Genomic DNA, 17,410 nt, shown 5'->3' on the forward strand with positions numbered 1-17,410 from the left:
ACACTGCATTATTCAGTTCACCCTGGCTCGTTGAACAGTCTAGGGTAGTGATGGCGAACCTGTAGCGCGTGTGCCAAATCTGGCATGCAGAGCCCTCTCTGTGGGCACCCTAGCTAAGTTGCTGGATTGCTACCAAGGTCACATGACCTATAGTCGGGCCGCCTGTGATTGGTGCGCTGAGACAGATGCGGGCGGATTGAAAACCCCGAAGAATGAAGTCTAGTGATCGCAGGTAGAGGGAGATCCGATATGTCCTCTGGCTTGGAGATTCAGTACAGCTGATCCCAATCACTGCACTCAGCTGACGGCCATCACCAGCTCTATATAATGAGTGGGCAGGGAGGAAGGGCCAGTGCTGTGCTCAGTGGAGAGTGTGCGCTGGTAACAGCTCCAGGGTGTACCGAGATTTACCATGTAAGTGTCTTTGGTTCTATAATCTGATGCTGGACCGGTCGGTGTAGTCTGCCCCTGGAGGATAGGGGTTTGGAGCGAGGTGCACAGGTGGGGGGGGGGGAGCTGCACTTGCCTGGGAGGACAGGGACTACTAGAGGGGCCATTACTGTAGCCGACCATGTGTGATCTCCTCCCGAGGATCGGACATATGGTGGGGTGAGTGGAGTTCTGTCCTCCCCCTCTCCTCTGGACGCAGTCACATGACCTCTGACATGCCGCTCTGTAGACCTGTTGCAGTTTGGGCACTTGGGCTCAAAAAGGTTCACCATCACAGGTCTAGAGGATGTCTTTTTAAATATTTATTTTTTTAAGAAATTTGTAACATGAGAGGGTAGAGGGGTGTGGAATACACCATAATGCCAAACACAACTTGCAGAGGAAACTTTCTATCAGTTTCAGTAGCACAAGGACAGTTTGACCAGTACAGTCTATAGGTGAAGAAGACCATGCAGAAACATATAGCAGGAGTAATTGTAGACCAGGACAGTCTATGGGTGCACAGCTAAAGACCATGCACACAGTATAAGCAGAAATAGTAACAGACTGGAACAGTCCACGGTTCATGGCTGAGGACCATTAAGTAGATTTTAGCACAGGTATTGTTAGACTAGAACAGGCTGAATTTTTATTGCAGACCACAGTTTTCAACACAAATAGGCAGGCTGAAACAGTTCAAGCATCCACAGCTGAAGACCATAGTTAAACTGCAGCACAGAAATTAGGCTCTACTTACTGATCCCAGGGGTTGAGAACAAGTCCTTGGGCTCTGTCCATTAGGGGGCTGGCGGGAGGGGGGGGGGGGGAATCAGGTCTCCTCAGGTCTCCAGACAATTTAACAGCAGCCCAGCCACCATCTGGATACCTCCCCAGAGATTGTCCAGGCCCTGATAAATATTTAGGCAGGTTATCTGAATTCTCCCCCCTTAAGCTCTAGAAATTTCTACTAGAGGCAGGGGGAAGCAATCCAACTCCCAGCCTCTGAAACCATGAATAGACCAGAGCAAACAATCACTGTTCCTCTGTTTACAGAGTAAGCCAAAAACTAAATTTACCTAACAGCCTAACTAGGAGGGTGCTACATAAATACAATGTGTGTTAAACAGAAAAAGTATCACAATGCATAAAGCTATGCCTCACACATTATAGTAGATGTACTAAAGGAGTAAAGCATTTGCACAGGGAATTTTAATTTATCTTAGTGAATAAGGGAAAGCTGTTCTGACTTCATTCATCCAATCATATATGAGGAAAAATCCTATTTTTTCATATTTCTTGCATGGAATCGAGTATTTTTTAGTGAACTACATTCACCAAGGTAAGTAAAAAAAATCCTTTACAAAGTGAACATGCTCCATTCCTTTAGTAAAGCAGTCACATTGAAATCACATTCACTTTTTTTCCCATTTTGTCATTGTGTTTTCTTTTCCTTTTCTATCCTTCTGGGTAAGGTCAGTGCCACTGATAAGGCAGTACAACTGGTCCTGTTGTACTGGGCCCAGACCTCATCAGCTAAAGAAAGGGGCCCAGGGCAGCTTTATTGTTCATTTCTGCCTAAATGAATAAATGGATTTTACTAGACCATACCCCATCTCCTACGTGCTTACCATGGCTTAAATTACATTTTAATGGGCCCCATCAGGCCAGCAGAGGGGCCCTGGAGGTGGGAGCAGAGGAGGGACTTTTTTTGCCATTTTTGGGGTTTAGGCGGATAAACTCAGTGCTGCTGTTTTACTGCACCCTAGGGAGGTGGGTGGGGTGGGGCATCGGGAAGGCTGTATAGGGCCCCATAATTTCTAATAACAGCCCTATGTAAGGTGGAGCTTTTCCTAAAATTCACATTTCATATGAAATCAAAAGGGCACAAGCCATTATCTGTTTTCATTACTTTTAGACTCTGACCTGGATCAAATATGCAGTTTTCTTGAATTACTAAATTACTCTACTAAATGAGTAGAGCATGTTCAAGAAAAATTTAATTAGCTCCTTAAACCCACATTGTTTTGGTTCTTACAGTTTTAGCTAAAACATTAAAAGACTACAGTTGCCCTTTAAAGGTTAAGCATACTTTGAAACAATCAGACAAACAAGCTTGCTTCCTCCAACTTTAACTAACCAAACATCCCACACCTCAGCTGAATTCTTACCAAGTTCTTGAAGCCATGGCTGGCCACAGTGTTCCCCTATCACCAGCCTGGGTCTTTTTTTTCACTGTTGCTAGTCCTATAGAGTTCTATGGACTTCTACTGTGCACATGTAAACAGTAGGAGGAAGACCCAGAATGATAGGCTGTGACCGCTGCAGTCAGCTGTGGCTGCAAGAATTGGCAAGTATGTATTCAGGGTAGGTGGATTAATTTAGGTGTACGGAAGAGGGGTAAATATACTTTGATGGAAAATATACTTATGATTTAAGGTAGCGTTAAATTATGACAATCGTCTGAAATTCTAACTGTGGGTGGCCCTGCAGGTGCTGCCTAGCTCTACAAACTTTGATTAAAAATCGAAGGAGCAAGGCTGCAAACGGTCAACCAAACATTGTAGCCAGGTAGCTGCAGACACTGTTCAGAATACAATAAATGGAGCGGGAGGTCGGTGCATCCAGACTGTTAAGCATGGTTGAGTGAGAGAAAAAGTGTGTATGGCCAGCCTTAGACACAAGACAACAACCACTAGATCAAGCTTTTTTAAGGTAATTTTCTCATGTTTATGGTGACCCCCGTCTCCATCTGGTTGTCAAGCAGGTTAGAAAAAATATATGCAATATATATGTTTAAAGGTGTTGGTGGGCTTTCTCATTGAGGTGAATGGAGTTCAGGATAGGAAAAGGTTGCATGCATGGGAAAGTTCTAAAGAGTTGCAGGGTTATGTCTTGCAGGCTGTAAAGTAAAGATCATCATGGATCTTCATTTTAGATATATTACAAAAATGCTAATGGGTAAAGGGAGCTAAAAATGATAAAGATACTGAAAGCGCATTTATCCTTAGAGATTTTGGAACATGATACAGTATCACAGGGAAAGAATGTAGATGGGAAAATATAAACATTTAGAAGCTTTATCGTTTACAATATAATTTTGCTGTTTTCTCTCAGGAAAAACCACATAGATATCTAAAATGGTGGTATACATTGGCCACTGTCTCCAGTACGAATTTGCATACTATGACAGCAATCTCTTGGTATACCACTTCAATTGGATTAAAGTGGAAGTGTGCTTTTCCCATGTAGAAATTTACATGAAATCAACTTATCTACATTTTATTTCTACTCTTCTCTTTCAGTATTCCAAGCTCTAAACAAATACAGTAACCATTACAAAGCCAAATGATTATGTCTTGTTGGATTATTAATACTACAGAATAAGCAATGTTTATGAGATCTACAGTGCCTTGAAAAAGTATTCACACCCTTTGAAATTTTCCACATTTTGAAATGTTACAACCAAAAACTTAAATGTATTTTATCGGGATTTTATGTGATAGACCAACACAAAGTGGCACATAATTGTGAAGTGGAAGGAAAATGATAAATAGTTTTCAAATTTTTTTACAAATAAATATCTGAAAAGTGTGGCATGCATTTGTATTCAGGTCCTTTTACTCTGATACCCCTAACTAAAATCTAGTGGGACCAATTGCCTTCAGAAGTCCCCTAATTGGTAAATAGAGTCCATCTGTGTGTAATTTCATCTCAGAATAAATACAGCTGTTCTGTGAAGCCCTTAGAGATTTGTTAGAGAACCTTAGTGAACAAACAGCACCATGAAGAAGTTGTGGATAAGTTTAAAGCAGGGTTGCACTGTTCAATCCATCATTCGAAAATGGAAAGAGTATGGCACAACTGCAAACCTACCAAGACATGGCCGTCCACCTAAACTGAAAGGCTGGGCAAGGAGAGCATTAATCAGAGAAGCAGCCAAGTATCCATGGTGACTCTGGAGGAGCTGCAGAAATCCACAGCTCAGGTGGGAGAATCTGTCCACATGACAACTATTAGTCGTGCACTCCACAAATCTGGTCTTAATGGAAGAGTGGCAGGAAGAAAGCCATTGTTGAAAGAAATCCATAAGAAGTCCCGTTTGCAGTTTGCAAGAAGCCATGTGGGGGACACAGCAAACATGTGGAAGAAGGTGCCCTGGTCAGATGAGTCCAAAATTATTTTTTTTTTTTTTATTTTGGCTTAAAAGCAAAACGCTATGTGTTGTGGAAACAAACACTGCACATCGCCCTGAACATACCATCCTCACCGTGAAACATGGTGGTGGTAACATCATGTTGTGGGGATGCTTTTCTTCAGCAGAGACAGGGAAGCTAGTCAGAGTTGATGAGAAGATGGATGGAGCCAAATACAGGGCAATCTTAGAAGAAAACCTGTTAGAGTCTGCAAAAGACTTGAGACTGGGGCGGAGGTTCACCTTCCAGCAGGACAACGACCCTAAACATACAACCAGAGCTACAATGGAATGGTTTAGATCAAAGCATATTCATGTTTTAGAATGGCCCAGTCAAAGTCCAGACCCAAATCCAACTGAGAATCTGTGGCAAGACTTGAAAATTGCTGTTCACAGACGCTCTCCATCCAATCTGACAGAGCTTGAGCCATTTTGCAAAGAAGAATGTAAAAAATGTCACTCTCTAGATGTGCAAAGCTGGTAGAGACATACCCACAAAGACTTGCAGCTGTAATTGCAGTGAAAGGTGGTTCTACAAAGTATTGACTCAGGGGGGCTGAATACAAATGCACAGCACACTTTTCAGATATGTATTTGTAAAAAAAAATGGAAAACCCTTTATCATTTTCCCTGTACTTCACAATCATGTTTCACTTTGTGTTGGTCTATCACATAAAATCACAGTAAAATAGATTTACATTTTTGCTTGTAACATGACAAATTGTGGAAAATTTCAAGGGGTATAAATACTTTTTCATGGCCCCGTAGCTACGGGAAATTGGCCCATTTATTTGGCAAAGGTTAAAAGCCAAACTGCTGTGGGGAAATTAAGCCCGCACAGTCATTGAAATATATAAGACTCTCAAACTACTATGGTGAAAGTTGTTTGTGACAACGTAATCCTGTGTACAATGTTAGATAAGCGGATTATAAATTGTGTGATATCCATTTCTACATCTCCATTTCTTCTATTATTTGCTATGTAGACTATGTTTACTAACAGAGGAAAGTCCAGGTTATGTTCGGGGACATCATTAATATTATAAGCTCCTAAGACTGTTTAATGAAAGGTTCTGCGTTCTATGGTCTTTCTTGTATTAACATGCACACACTAATGCTTTTATTGAGAGGTAATGGTTCACTAAAAGGCCACAAAATTGAGGTGTATCATAATTCTCTAATTTCTGACAGAACAATCATAGCAATAGATATTAGTTTGTAGAACGCTACACCAGAAGTTATCCAGGTAAGTATTCTATGGGCCAATGCCTCTTATCTTTTGGTTTTAGGGGAACAGCATTACAGCATCATTGGTTGGTCTCAAACATCACAGCAAATAAGTTCAGAGGATGGTGATGGTGGGCTTTCTGAAGCAACAGAACCTTTATTGGGCCAACCACATGGCTCCTTTTAAGCTTTTGTGGTAGACATTTAAAGGCTGAAGCTCCTATTCCTGTTTGTGTGCCCAAGGCAAGTTCAACTTTCCAAGTTGGTTAGCATTTTCATTACAGAGCAAGAAAGGTCAGGTGCTGTATTATCATTATGTATAGATTTCATGTAAAATATTAAATCAGTCAGTCATGTGTAACACCCTTACATATGTAAAATCATATTATATTAAAGTACATTGAAAGGTTCTTGTGTGATATTCAAAACAGGACCCTCACCAGTTATAATTTGATGCACAAGCCTCATAAACTAAAATAAAACTTTTTTTTACCTCCCTTGAGTGAGTCAAATATTTATTTATTTGTTCCTTACACACTCCCACTCACAGACTCCGCAGTTCACAGTCGTAGGGTTTCAGCAATAGAAGACAGTGGGCAGGACTACATGCCACATCCTCGGCCTCCTTAGTGGCCTCACTGACCAGTAGGATGCAGAAAGACAGAGGCGTCGTCAGGGGATGGCTATTGGGGCTACACCCCTGAGTCTGGGGCCAACAGCCCCGAATCTCTTATCCCAGTCCAGAATGCAGGGGACAGGGGTGGACTGAGCTGTGGTAGCACTGACCCTGGCTCCAGCTCTGCCCCCGCCTCCACCTGACTCTACTCTTGGTCACTGCCCAGCATTCAAAACGGGGGAAGATTGCACTTCCTCCTCCTTCGCGCTAGTGCTGGTGGGGCCTGGCTTACAAGTTCTGGACTGGAGCGTCCCGCCGCTTGCCCGGTGGTGGCATGGAGTGCGGAGCAGCAGGGAGGGAGATACCTGGGCAGACACCGCCACCCTGAGCAGCATCCCCAGCGTCTCCCACAGCCTGCACTCTACCTATCAGTCCTCTCTCAGCTCGCTGTGACTGGAACAGGAAGAAGGCGGGAATTACAATGCGGCCACCGTGCCGCATCGATCCCCGCTTGGGCGGGTGGCTCTCCTCCTCTCCTCTGGCTGCCTCGCACACCAGCACCACGGCTGAGTTGCTGCTGCTGCTGCAGGACCTGCCTGAACACACGAAGTCTGTCTCCTCCTTGTCACTCAGGTAGGTCAGTCAGTGTGTGTGTGTATGTCAGGTACCAGGTCAGTGTGTGTCAGGTAGGTCAGTGTATGTAGGTCAGTGTGTGTCAGGTAGGTCAGTGTAGGTCAGGTATATCAGGTAGGTCAGTGTATGTCAGGTAGGTCAGTGTGTGTCAGGTAGGTCTGTGTGTGTCAGGTAGGTCAGTGTGGGTCAGGTAGGTCAGTGTATGTAGGTCAGTGTGTGTTAGGTAAGTCAGTGTATGTATGTCAGGTAGGTCAGTGTGTGTCAGGTAGGTCAGTGTGTGTCAGGTAGGTCAATGTATGTAGGTCAGTGTGTGTCGTGTAGGTCAGGTAGGTCAGTGTGTGTCAGGTAAGTCAGTGTATGTAGGTCAGTGTGTGTCAGGTAGGTCAGTGTATGTAGGTCAGTGTGTGTGTCAGGTAGGTCAGTGTGTGTCAGGTAGGTCAGTGTATGTAGGTCAGTGTGTGTCAGGTAGGTCAGTGTAGGTCAGTGTGTGTCAGGTAGGTCAGTGTGTGTAGGTCAGTGTAGCTTAGTGTGTGTCAGGTAGGTAGGTTAGTTTAGTGGTCAGCATTGATGGGCACTGGTAAGTCAGGCAGCAACCAGCAACCAGCAAGTGAGCTTACCTGTCACACAACCACACAACCCCTCCGCCCAACCAAAAAACTCAGCGCCACTAGAGAACGCCCCCCCCCCCCCCCCCCCCGTGCCGGCCTTGGACTTCGGGCTGAAGCCCCTGGTCTTTTTGCCACCTAGCAACGCCCCTGCAAAAAGGACAAGCTTGATTTTAGAGGAAACTTGCTTATAACATCAGTTACCAAAATCTTTTTCTCTAATGAGTTCTTTGACATGTTCTTTGCATGCGTTTACCTTCTCCAATTTTGCATTAGCAAAGTCACTGAATCCAAAGTGATATTTTCTAGAGTAAAAACTGGAAGCTCCCATTGACTCCCATATATGGAGAAAAGCAGTTATGCACCTTCAATACAAACCTTTTGCACTACATTTCTCACCTTTGATCGGGTACATTCTGACCCAAGGGAGGGAGAGTGGGATAGAAAAAACTGCAGTTAGAAATGAGGTGGATCCACTCTCATGGAGCAACCAAATGTTCTTGGTTGAATGAATCCACATTTACATTTATTATGTATGACTAGAACTGTACTTTTGTAAAACATTAAGCTGTTGTTATAGAACATATGACAACATATCTATCGCCATGTATTCTTTCATTCCCTCTTTCTTAGAACATTTTGCTTTAGGGGATTGTGGTGCATCACCAATCCCCCTTATGAAATCCCATTTATCCCCAAAGGTGGGTGCCTGGCTCAATTCACGCATCCCTCAACAATTTCTCAGCTTCTGTGTCTTGTATATGGAGGCAGATGTTTAACATCCTCTGTCCACCCCTTGGGCAGTACTGTGTATAACAAAGCCATTTTGTCATCATCAGTGGTGTATTTAGGTTTTGTGCTGCCCTAGGCCTGACTAAACTCATGCACCCCCTAATTTAAATACGACCCACCCATTCCTGTCAAGGCCACACCCCTTCCTATTTAAGACATGCCCTGTCATCTGTAAACCACACCCCTTTCTCTTTTAGCTGATGGGCACAGTGGCGGCAATTGATGGGCACAGTGGCTGCGGTTGATGGGCACAGTGGCTGCGTTTAATGGGCACAGTGGCTGCAATTGATGGGCACAGTGGCTGTGTTTGATGGCACAGTGGCAGCAATTGATGGGCACAGTGGCAGCGTTTGATGGGCACAGTGGCTGCGTTTGATGGGAACAGTGGTGGCAATTGATGGGCACAGTGGCTGTGTTTGATGGCACAGTGGCAGCAATTGATGGGCACAGTGGCAGCGTTTGATGGGCACAGTGGCTGCGTTTGATGGGAACAGTGGTGGCAATTGATGGGCACAGTGGCTGAGTTTGATGGTACAGTGGCGGCAATTGATGGGCACAGTGGCTGCATTTGATGGGCACAGTGGCTGCATTTGATGGCACAGTGGCTGCAATTGATGGGCACAGTAGCTGCATTTCATGCCACAGTGGTAGCAATTGATGGGCACAGTGGCTGCAATTGATGGGCACAGTAGCTGCGTTTAATGGCACAGTGGCTGCAATTGATGGGCACAGTGGCTGCGTTTGATGGCACAGTGGCAGCAATTGATGGGCACAGTGGCAGCGTTTGTAGGCACAGTGGCTGCATTTGATGGGAACAGTGGTGGCAATTGATGGGCACAGTGGCTGAGTTTGATGGTACAGTGGCAGCAATTGATGGGCACAGTGGCTGCATTTGATGGGCACAGTGGCTGCATTTGATGGCACAGTGGCTGCAATTGATGGGCACAGTAGCTGCATTTCATGGCACAGTGGTGGCAATTGATGGGCACAGTGGCTGCGTTTGATGGGGCACAGTGGCGGCAACTGATGGGCACCGTGGCAGCGTTTGATGGGCACAGTGGCGGCAATTGATGGGCACCGTGGCAGCGTTTGTTTGCACAGTGGCGGCAATTGATGGGCACAGTGGCATCATTTGTTGGCACAGGGGTGGCAATTGATGGGCACAGTGGCAGCGTTTGTTGGCACAGTGGCTGCATTTGATGGCACAGTGGCGGCAATTTATGGGCACAGTGGCAGCATTTGATGGGCACAGTGGCGGCAATTGATGGGCACAGTGGTGACATTTGATGGGCACAGTGGCTGCGTTTGATGGCACAGTGGCGGCAATTGATGGGCACAGTGGCAGTGTTTGTTGGCACAGTGGCGGTAATTGATGGGCACAGTGGCAGTGTTTGTTGGCACGGTGTTTAATGGGAACAGTGGCTGCGTTTGTTGGCACAGTGGCTGCATTACTAAAGCTGCCTGGGTAAACAAGTTTTTAAATTGGTCCTGACCCCTGGCTTGCTGTTTCAATAAATATCTATTCACTCGCTCTCATCAATCTGTGTACCTGTTCCCGCAGCTGTCGTCGTCCTCTCTCTCGTTCCTCCTCCTCTGGTCAGAGAGACCTGTCCAGACTCCCCGCCCCGAGCTGGAGAGCATGCAATGATGTCGCGTGGAGGTGGGTAGGCGGAGCTTCAGGCTCCGCCTCCGCCTCCACCAGTGCTATGTGTGTGCACCACAGTATGGCCATTGGCCAATAATACTGACGCCGACAGTGAGTCATGGTCCGTTTTATGGGGGTGGCAGTCGCTCCCCCCCCCCCGGCCAAGTATGAGTGAGTGCCCATGATGATACATAGCAAGGCAAGCCGCAGGAGGCTGTAGCTGAGAGGGAGCCGGCCTTGGGAGGCTGTATGTGAGCGGGACATGGGGAGGACGGGTCGGGGGGGGGGTTTCGTGTGGGGGGGTTGGCAAAAAGGCCGCCGCCCCCCCGCAAAGTGCCGCCCTAGGCTTAGGCCTTGTCGGCCTAGGCCAAGACACAGCCCTGGTCATCATGCACCCATGTGTATGATGTCTATACACTGCACAATAGATTGAAGGTGGAGTGTGGCAGAATTGGCAGTGCAGATCCATTGAGAAAGCATGCCGTTAATTTCTTGTCCCAGGCCTGTGTGGCCATAGAAAAGTGCAGGATACACAACAGACCATTCACTCTGGTTCATTAAAGTCTAGGGGTTATTACAAGAAAAACAAAATGGGAGGCGCGCACACCTAGTGCATTACTAATGATAATTTTATTAGTTAAAAAATTCATAAAGATGGGTACTCACCAAGTACAACTTTCAATGAGCCATGAAAACAGAGTGTATGGACATGCACAGGAGGACCACAACATGGGATAAAACTGAGGCATTTCGGAGGAGCACCCCCTTTCTTTAGAGCTAGGCACTGAGGAAGGGGGTGCTCCCATGAAACGCTTCAGTTTTATCCCGTGTTGTGGTCCTGTGCATGTCCATACACTATGTTTTTATGGCTCATTGAAAGTTGCACTTTGTGAGTACCCACCTTTATGAATTTTTTAACTATTAAATTATCATTGGTAATGCACTAGGTGTGTGCGCCTTCCATTTTGTTTTTCTTGTAGTTTCCATCGGATTACGGCTTCTGAGGAAGGCAGCATCCACCCAGTCTTGGGATACCCTTTACAATTTTCCTTGTTACCCTCTACTTCAGAAGACCCCTTAGCGCTGGAAGTAACTGTGTTCTTTTGTAAGTCTAGGGCTTATCTTTTTGAGAGTTTATTTGCTTGTAGAAACTTGTAAGGGGATTTGGGATAATGCAGGATACTCCACAACAGAATGTATTGCTAGCAGAGGAGAGGACACTTCTTATTCAGTAGCAGTAACATGGTAGGTAGACTGGAACAGTCTACAGTTACAGCTGAGGACCATGAAGTAGTTTAAGCACAGGTCAAAGCTAACAGGAACAGTCCACGATTTTAACGGTTGGTGACCATGAATTAGGTTAGCACAGAGAAAGGCAGAAAAGAACCGACCATGGTTCACTGCTGGGTCCCATTAAGTAGGTTAGCACAGATAAGGCAGAAAAGAACAGGTTACAGTTCACGGCTGCTCATTGGATCCTGGTGCATAATCAGTCTACAGGTGCAGATTCTTGCAAATTTGTCAATCCTTCAGGACACGGACCTGTCATCCGCCCACTCCTCTTATTGTGGCCCGCAAACCGGTTACCAAGTCGCTTAAGTGGCTCTCGCTCTTCAAAAGGTTGGGCAACCCTGATATAGAGCATGCATGCGACACTGCCGCTAGTGGTGCAGCACTAAATTCCCCAGTGGGTTAACCCTTTCTATTAAAACCGATGGAACAGGGGAATGGTGGCACTTAACTTTTGGAAAAATAAATAATTCCCAATGCTCACACATAGGACAATGGATTTCTCAGAGACTAACCATGGTCCAGGATCTTGAGAAGGCTTTTTGTACACAAGAGACTAAGAAGCACCATAAGCAGAGTCCAGTGCCTGAATGTAACATTCCAGTTTAAGGCAACAGCTGTCAAGAACTTGGTGTCAGCCATCAGGTTAAGGCATACACATACAAGCACGCTTATGGGTGGACTTGCATGCATGTCCAATGCTGCCAAGTGGCCTATTTAAACCTAAACTCTGCACTAGCCCTTTGCTGAATGGTCTTCAGTCTTGTTCATGGTATCCAGTTCCTGATACACATCTTCATTCTGTTACTGACCCGGACTGTTCTCTGACCTTACTCCCGGATTATCCTTGTCTGCTCATATACACTGTCTGCCTCTGCTACTGACCTCAGCTTAGACTACTGACCACACTTTTGCCTAGTAAATACTCACTGCCTGATTATTGGCAATGTCTGTCTCTTCCTGCTTCTAAATGTATCCAGGAGTCCTTCCACTCGGCTATCACTCAGCCAGGTTCAGGACCTGACTCTAACCTTAACTGGACATGGCATCCCCACAGTCCATCATCATCTGCACTTCTGCTCGTCAGATACCAGCACTCCTAAGTTACTGCTCGCAATGTCTACACCTTGGCAGTTGTGCTTTTCCTTCGCCCCTGGAGAACCTGTCTCGATGTTGAGGGGTGCTTGGACTGGAACTGAACAAGAAGCCACCCTCATCATCTCAGCCTCTGCATACAAGTATGTGACAGCAGCTTACTGATTTGCATTTGTCCAAATCCTCCTGAAGGTGGCATTATAACATAATTCCCATGTCCTTCAATGAACAATAAAGACACATTTTTGTTGTGGTTTTGGAAACATTCAGTTAAAAACAAAACCTTCTTGCTTACTCTTACATTCTCCTTAACTGGACAGATACACCAAAAAATAAACTGACTGGGGGGGTTTAACCCTTCATCTACTAGTTTTAGCTATACATACACTTTAATAAAAGAGAAATTGTAATTTTACTAAGTTAAAAATGTTTTGCAAGTTTTTTTAAATTCTTAAGCTTGTGTTCAATAGGAATTGATAAATTAGTGTCTGTGTTTGGCACTCTTCCTTCATTAGTAATTCTGCTGTAAATTGTGATCACAATAAATGAAGAAAACTCTTACCATTGCCTTTGGTGAATTTTTGAACTACATGGAAATCCCCTCTGCCACTGAAATTATCAGCTTGTTCCACCAAAGCATCCTTAACTGCCTGGTAGCCATAAAGGACAACGTGGGGCTTCTGACCAAGGTAGATAGTGAAGACTGGGCCATATTTGTTGCTCAGCTGTAGTAATGTTGTAACATTAGTCAAGATTTAAAACATATGGAATAAAAACAATGCACATAAGAGAAGTAAAGAATCATAGCAAAAAGTAACAAAGTGAGATACAAATAATACATGATATAATTTTAAGTTAGAGGTCTGCTGTACACTTTGATTTTCATTTTTCTCAAAACTTTCATTGTTTTTGCAACTGTTTCAATACTTGATTTAAAATCTTTGCATAAAAGCTAAAATAAAAATAAATAAAGATTTATCATAAGTTACCTCTGTGATGCTTTGCTTGTGGTTTATTGTAGGCTTTCTAATAAGTAAGCCAAGCACTGCTGGCTTACTTTTTGGTTAATTCTACAAGTCCAGAGCCATTCAGCTACCTTAACGTAATTTGATCTACTACTATTCAGGCTATTTACAACAAAACTGTAAATTACAAAAGTCCCCTGGTTTGGCTTCGGCCAACAATAGATTTAAAGTGGTTGTAAACCTTCATCCAGTGAAGTGAACAGCCTCAGATGATACAAAGAGATGAAACAAATCCTCCCACATAGGTTTTACTTGTTTATCTGCAGTCTTCTCTTCTCTACACCCCTTCAAAAGGGCAGAAAAGTATAAAAATCTTTCTTCATCTGTCAGGAGCCAAGAGGAGGGGGCGGAGAGGCTGCAGTAACAGTGTGTGAGAGCTGATTGGAGGAAAGGCACCCCCCCCACCCACACACACACAGCAGAAGAACTGTGTTCTGAATAGACACACTGTCTGCTGAGCTCCCTCCCACACAAACACAAATGCATTTTATGTGTTGCGGAAAACTTCTCAGAAGTTACAATGCTGATAACCGAGAATCAAAGCACCAGAGAGAAATGGCACATAGAGCCTTGGAGAGAGATTATTAAACACTATATATACAGTATCTCACAAAAGTGAGTACACCCCTCACATGTTTGTAAATATTTTATTATATCTATTCATGTGACGCTACTGAAGAAATGACACTTTGCTACAATGTAAAGTAGTGAGTGTATAGCTTATATAACAGTGTAAATTTGCTGTCCTCTCAAAATAACCCAACACACAGCCCTTAATGTCTAAACCGCTGGCAACAAAAGTGAGTACACCCCTGAGTGAAAATGTCCAAATTGGGCCCAAAGTTTCAAACTTTTGTGTGGCCACCACTATTTTCCAGCACTGCCTTAACCCTCTTGGGCATGGAGTTCACAGGTTGCCACTGGGGTCCTCTTCCACTTCTCCATGACGACATCACGGAGCTGGTGGATGTTAGAGACCTTGTGCTCCTCCACTTTCCATTTGTGGAAACCCCACAGATGCTTAATAGGGTTTAGGTCTGGAGACATGCCTGGCCAGTCCATCATCTTTACCCTTAGCTTCTTTAGCAAGGCAGTGGTTGTCTTGGAGGTATGTTTGGGGTTGTTATCATGTTGGAATACTGCCCTGCGACCCAGTCTCTGAAGGAAGGGGATCATGCTCTGCTTCAGTATGTCACAGTACATGTTGGCATTCATGGTTCACTCAATGAACTGTAGCTCTCCAGCACTCATGCAGCCCCAGACCATGACACCCCCACCACCATGCTTGACTGTAGGCAAGACACACTTGTCTTTGTACTCCTCACCTGGTTGCCGCCACAGACGCTTGACACCATCTGAGCCAAATAAGTTTATCTTGGTCTCATCAGACCACAGGACATGGTTCCAGTAATCCATGTCCTTAGTCTTCTTGTCTTCAGCAAACTGTTTGTGGGCTTTCTTGTGAATCATCTTTAGAAGAGGCTTCCTTCTGGGATGACAGCCATGCAGACCAATTTGATGCAGTGTGCGGCGTATGGTCTGAGCACTGACAGGCTGATCCCACCCCTTCAACCTCTGGAGCAATGCTGGCAGCACTCATACGTCTATTTCCCAAAGACAACCTCTGGATATGACCCTGAGCACGTGCAATCAACTTCTTTGGTCGACCATGGCGAGGCCTGTTCTGAGTGGAACCTGTCCTGTTAAACCCCTGTATGGTCTTGGTCACCGTGCTGCAGCTCGGTTTCAGGGTCTTGGCAATCTTCTTATAGCCTAGGCCATCTTTATGTAGAGCAATAATTTTTTTTTTAGATCCTCAGAGAGTTCTTTGCCATGAGGTTGAACTTCCAGTGACCAGTATGAGAGAGCGAGAGTGATAACACCAAATTTAACATACCTGCTGCCCAATCACACCTGAGACTTTGTAGCACTAACGAGTCACATGACACCAGGGAGGGAAAATGGCTAATTGGGCCCAAATTGAACATTTTCACTTAGGGGTGTACTCACTTTTGTTGCCAGCGGTTTAGACATTAATGGCTGTGTGGTGAGTTATTTTGAGGGGACAGCAAATTTACACTGTTCAAGCTGTACACTTACTACTTTACATTGTAGCAAAGTGTCATTTCTTCAGTGTTGACACATGAAAAGATATAATAAAATATTTGAAAAAATGTGAGGGGTGTACTCATTTTTGTGAGATACTGTATATGTACTTTGCTTAGATTCCATGACTAGGGTTTACAACTATTTTAAGTAATCCTCTTCAAAAGAAACATGGGGGCTGCCAAGGCAGAGCTCCATCTTAAAATGCTAGTTACTTAATTATTATTGACTTTCTGGCTTCAACTCTTTGAGTCAAGGATAGCCCCTACCCACTCAAAATTTGATAGTGGGCACTGAAGATGAGAGCTGATTGGCGGAAAGGCACCCCCCCTCCACACAGCAGAAGAACTGTGTTCTGAATAGACAAGCTGTCTGCTGAGCTCCCCTCCCCCCCACACAAATGTATCTTATATGTCGAGAAAACTTCTCAGAATTGACACATGCTGATAGCAGAGGAACAAAGCACCAGAGAAAAATGGCACCTAGCGCTTTGGAGAGAGGTAATTAAACACTTCAGATATATGTGCTTTGCTCAGATTCCATGGCTGGGGTTTACAACCACTTTAAGTAATCCTTTTTAAAAGAAGCATGGGTGCTGCCAAGTCAGAGGTCCATTTTAAAATGCAAGATACTTAAGGCCCGTACACACAATCAGACTTTTTTACAACAAACATGCAAATTAGCTGTTTTGTAGCAACATCCGACCGTGTGTACGCTCCATCGGACAAACTTTTTCTGTTTCCATCGGACTTTTGTTGGCTGTGCGAACGCACAAACTTTCCGGCAACTAAAGTCCGATGGAGCAAAGTCCGATCATGTGTACACAAAAGCATCGGACTTTTGTACAAACTACAGTACGCAGCCGCGAGAATGTTTCCAGCGTGATTCCATTGCGCTGGTTCTCGGCGACAGGGTACTGTACATCTCGTGCTGGCTGCAATAGGAAAAACACATTTTCCTACTGTGGCGGGCACGAGAGGGAATTCCCCTCTGGGGGAATACCAGGCCCTTCGGTCTCGTAAGGATTTTAAGGAGAATCCCCTATGCCGAAAAAACGGCATTGGCCCCCTCCAAAATCCATACCGGCCCCTTATCTGAGCACGCAGCCTGGCCGGTCAGGAAAGGGGGTGGGGACGAGCGAGCGGTGAACCGTACCAGGCAACATGCCCTCAACATGGGGGGATGGGTGCTTTGGGGGAGGGGGGCGCCCTGCAGCCCCCCCACCCCAAAGCATCTTGTCCCCATGTTGGTGAGGACAAGGGCCTCTTCCCGACAACCCTGGCTGTTGGTTGTCGGGGTCTGCAGATGAAGGGCTTATCGGAATCCAGGAGCCCCTTTAATAAGGGGGCCCCCAGATCCCGGCCCCCCACCCTATGTGAATGAGTATGGCGTACATTGTACCCCTACCCATTCACCTAGGGAAAAAAGTGTCAATAAAAAAAACACATTACATAGGAGAAGAGGCCAGAGAGAGCGGAGAAGAACCGGACACCGGGAGAAGACACCTGAGAGACCCCCGAAGTCGGAAGAAGACCCCGGAGCTGCCTAATAAATTACTTTAAAAACCTGTGTAGTGTATTTTTTTATTGACACTTTTTTCTCTAGGTGAATGGGTAGGGGTACGGTGTACCCCATACTCATTCACATAGGGTGGGGGGCTGGGATCTGGGGCCCCCCTTATTAAAGGGGGCTCCCGGATTCCGATAAGCCCTCCGCCCGCAGACCCCGACAACCAATGGCCAGGGTTGTCAAGAA

At 45.2% G+C, this 17,410-nt stretch overlaps 1 protein-coding gene across 1 annotated transcript in view; it reads right to left on the reverse strand.

The window, feature by feature from the left end:
- Positions 1–17,410, reverse strand: part of LOC141107661 (cytochrome P450 2F2-like) — a 70,592-nt gene that overhangs the window by 42,830 nt on the left and 10,352 nt on the right. Inside the window, exon 3 of the mRNA XM_073598552.1 lies at positions 13,087–13,249. Coding sequence (XP_073454653.1) covers positions 13,087–13,249 — 163 coding nt within the window. The remainder of the gene's footprint in view (positions 1–13,086; positions 13,250–17,410) is intronic.

This window comes from Aquarana catesbeiana, linkage group LG09 (assembly GCF_042186555.1).
Source record: "Aquarana catesbeiana isolate 2022-GZ linkage group LG09, ASM4218655v1, whole genome shotgun sequence".
NCBI classification, from domain to species: domain Eukaryota; kingdom Metazoa; phylum Chordata; class Amphibia; order Anura; family Ranidae; genus Aquarana; species Aquarana catesbeiana.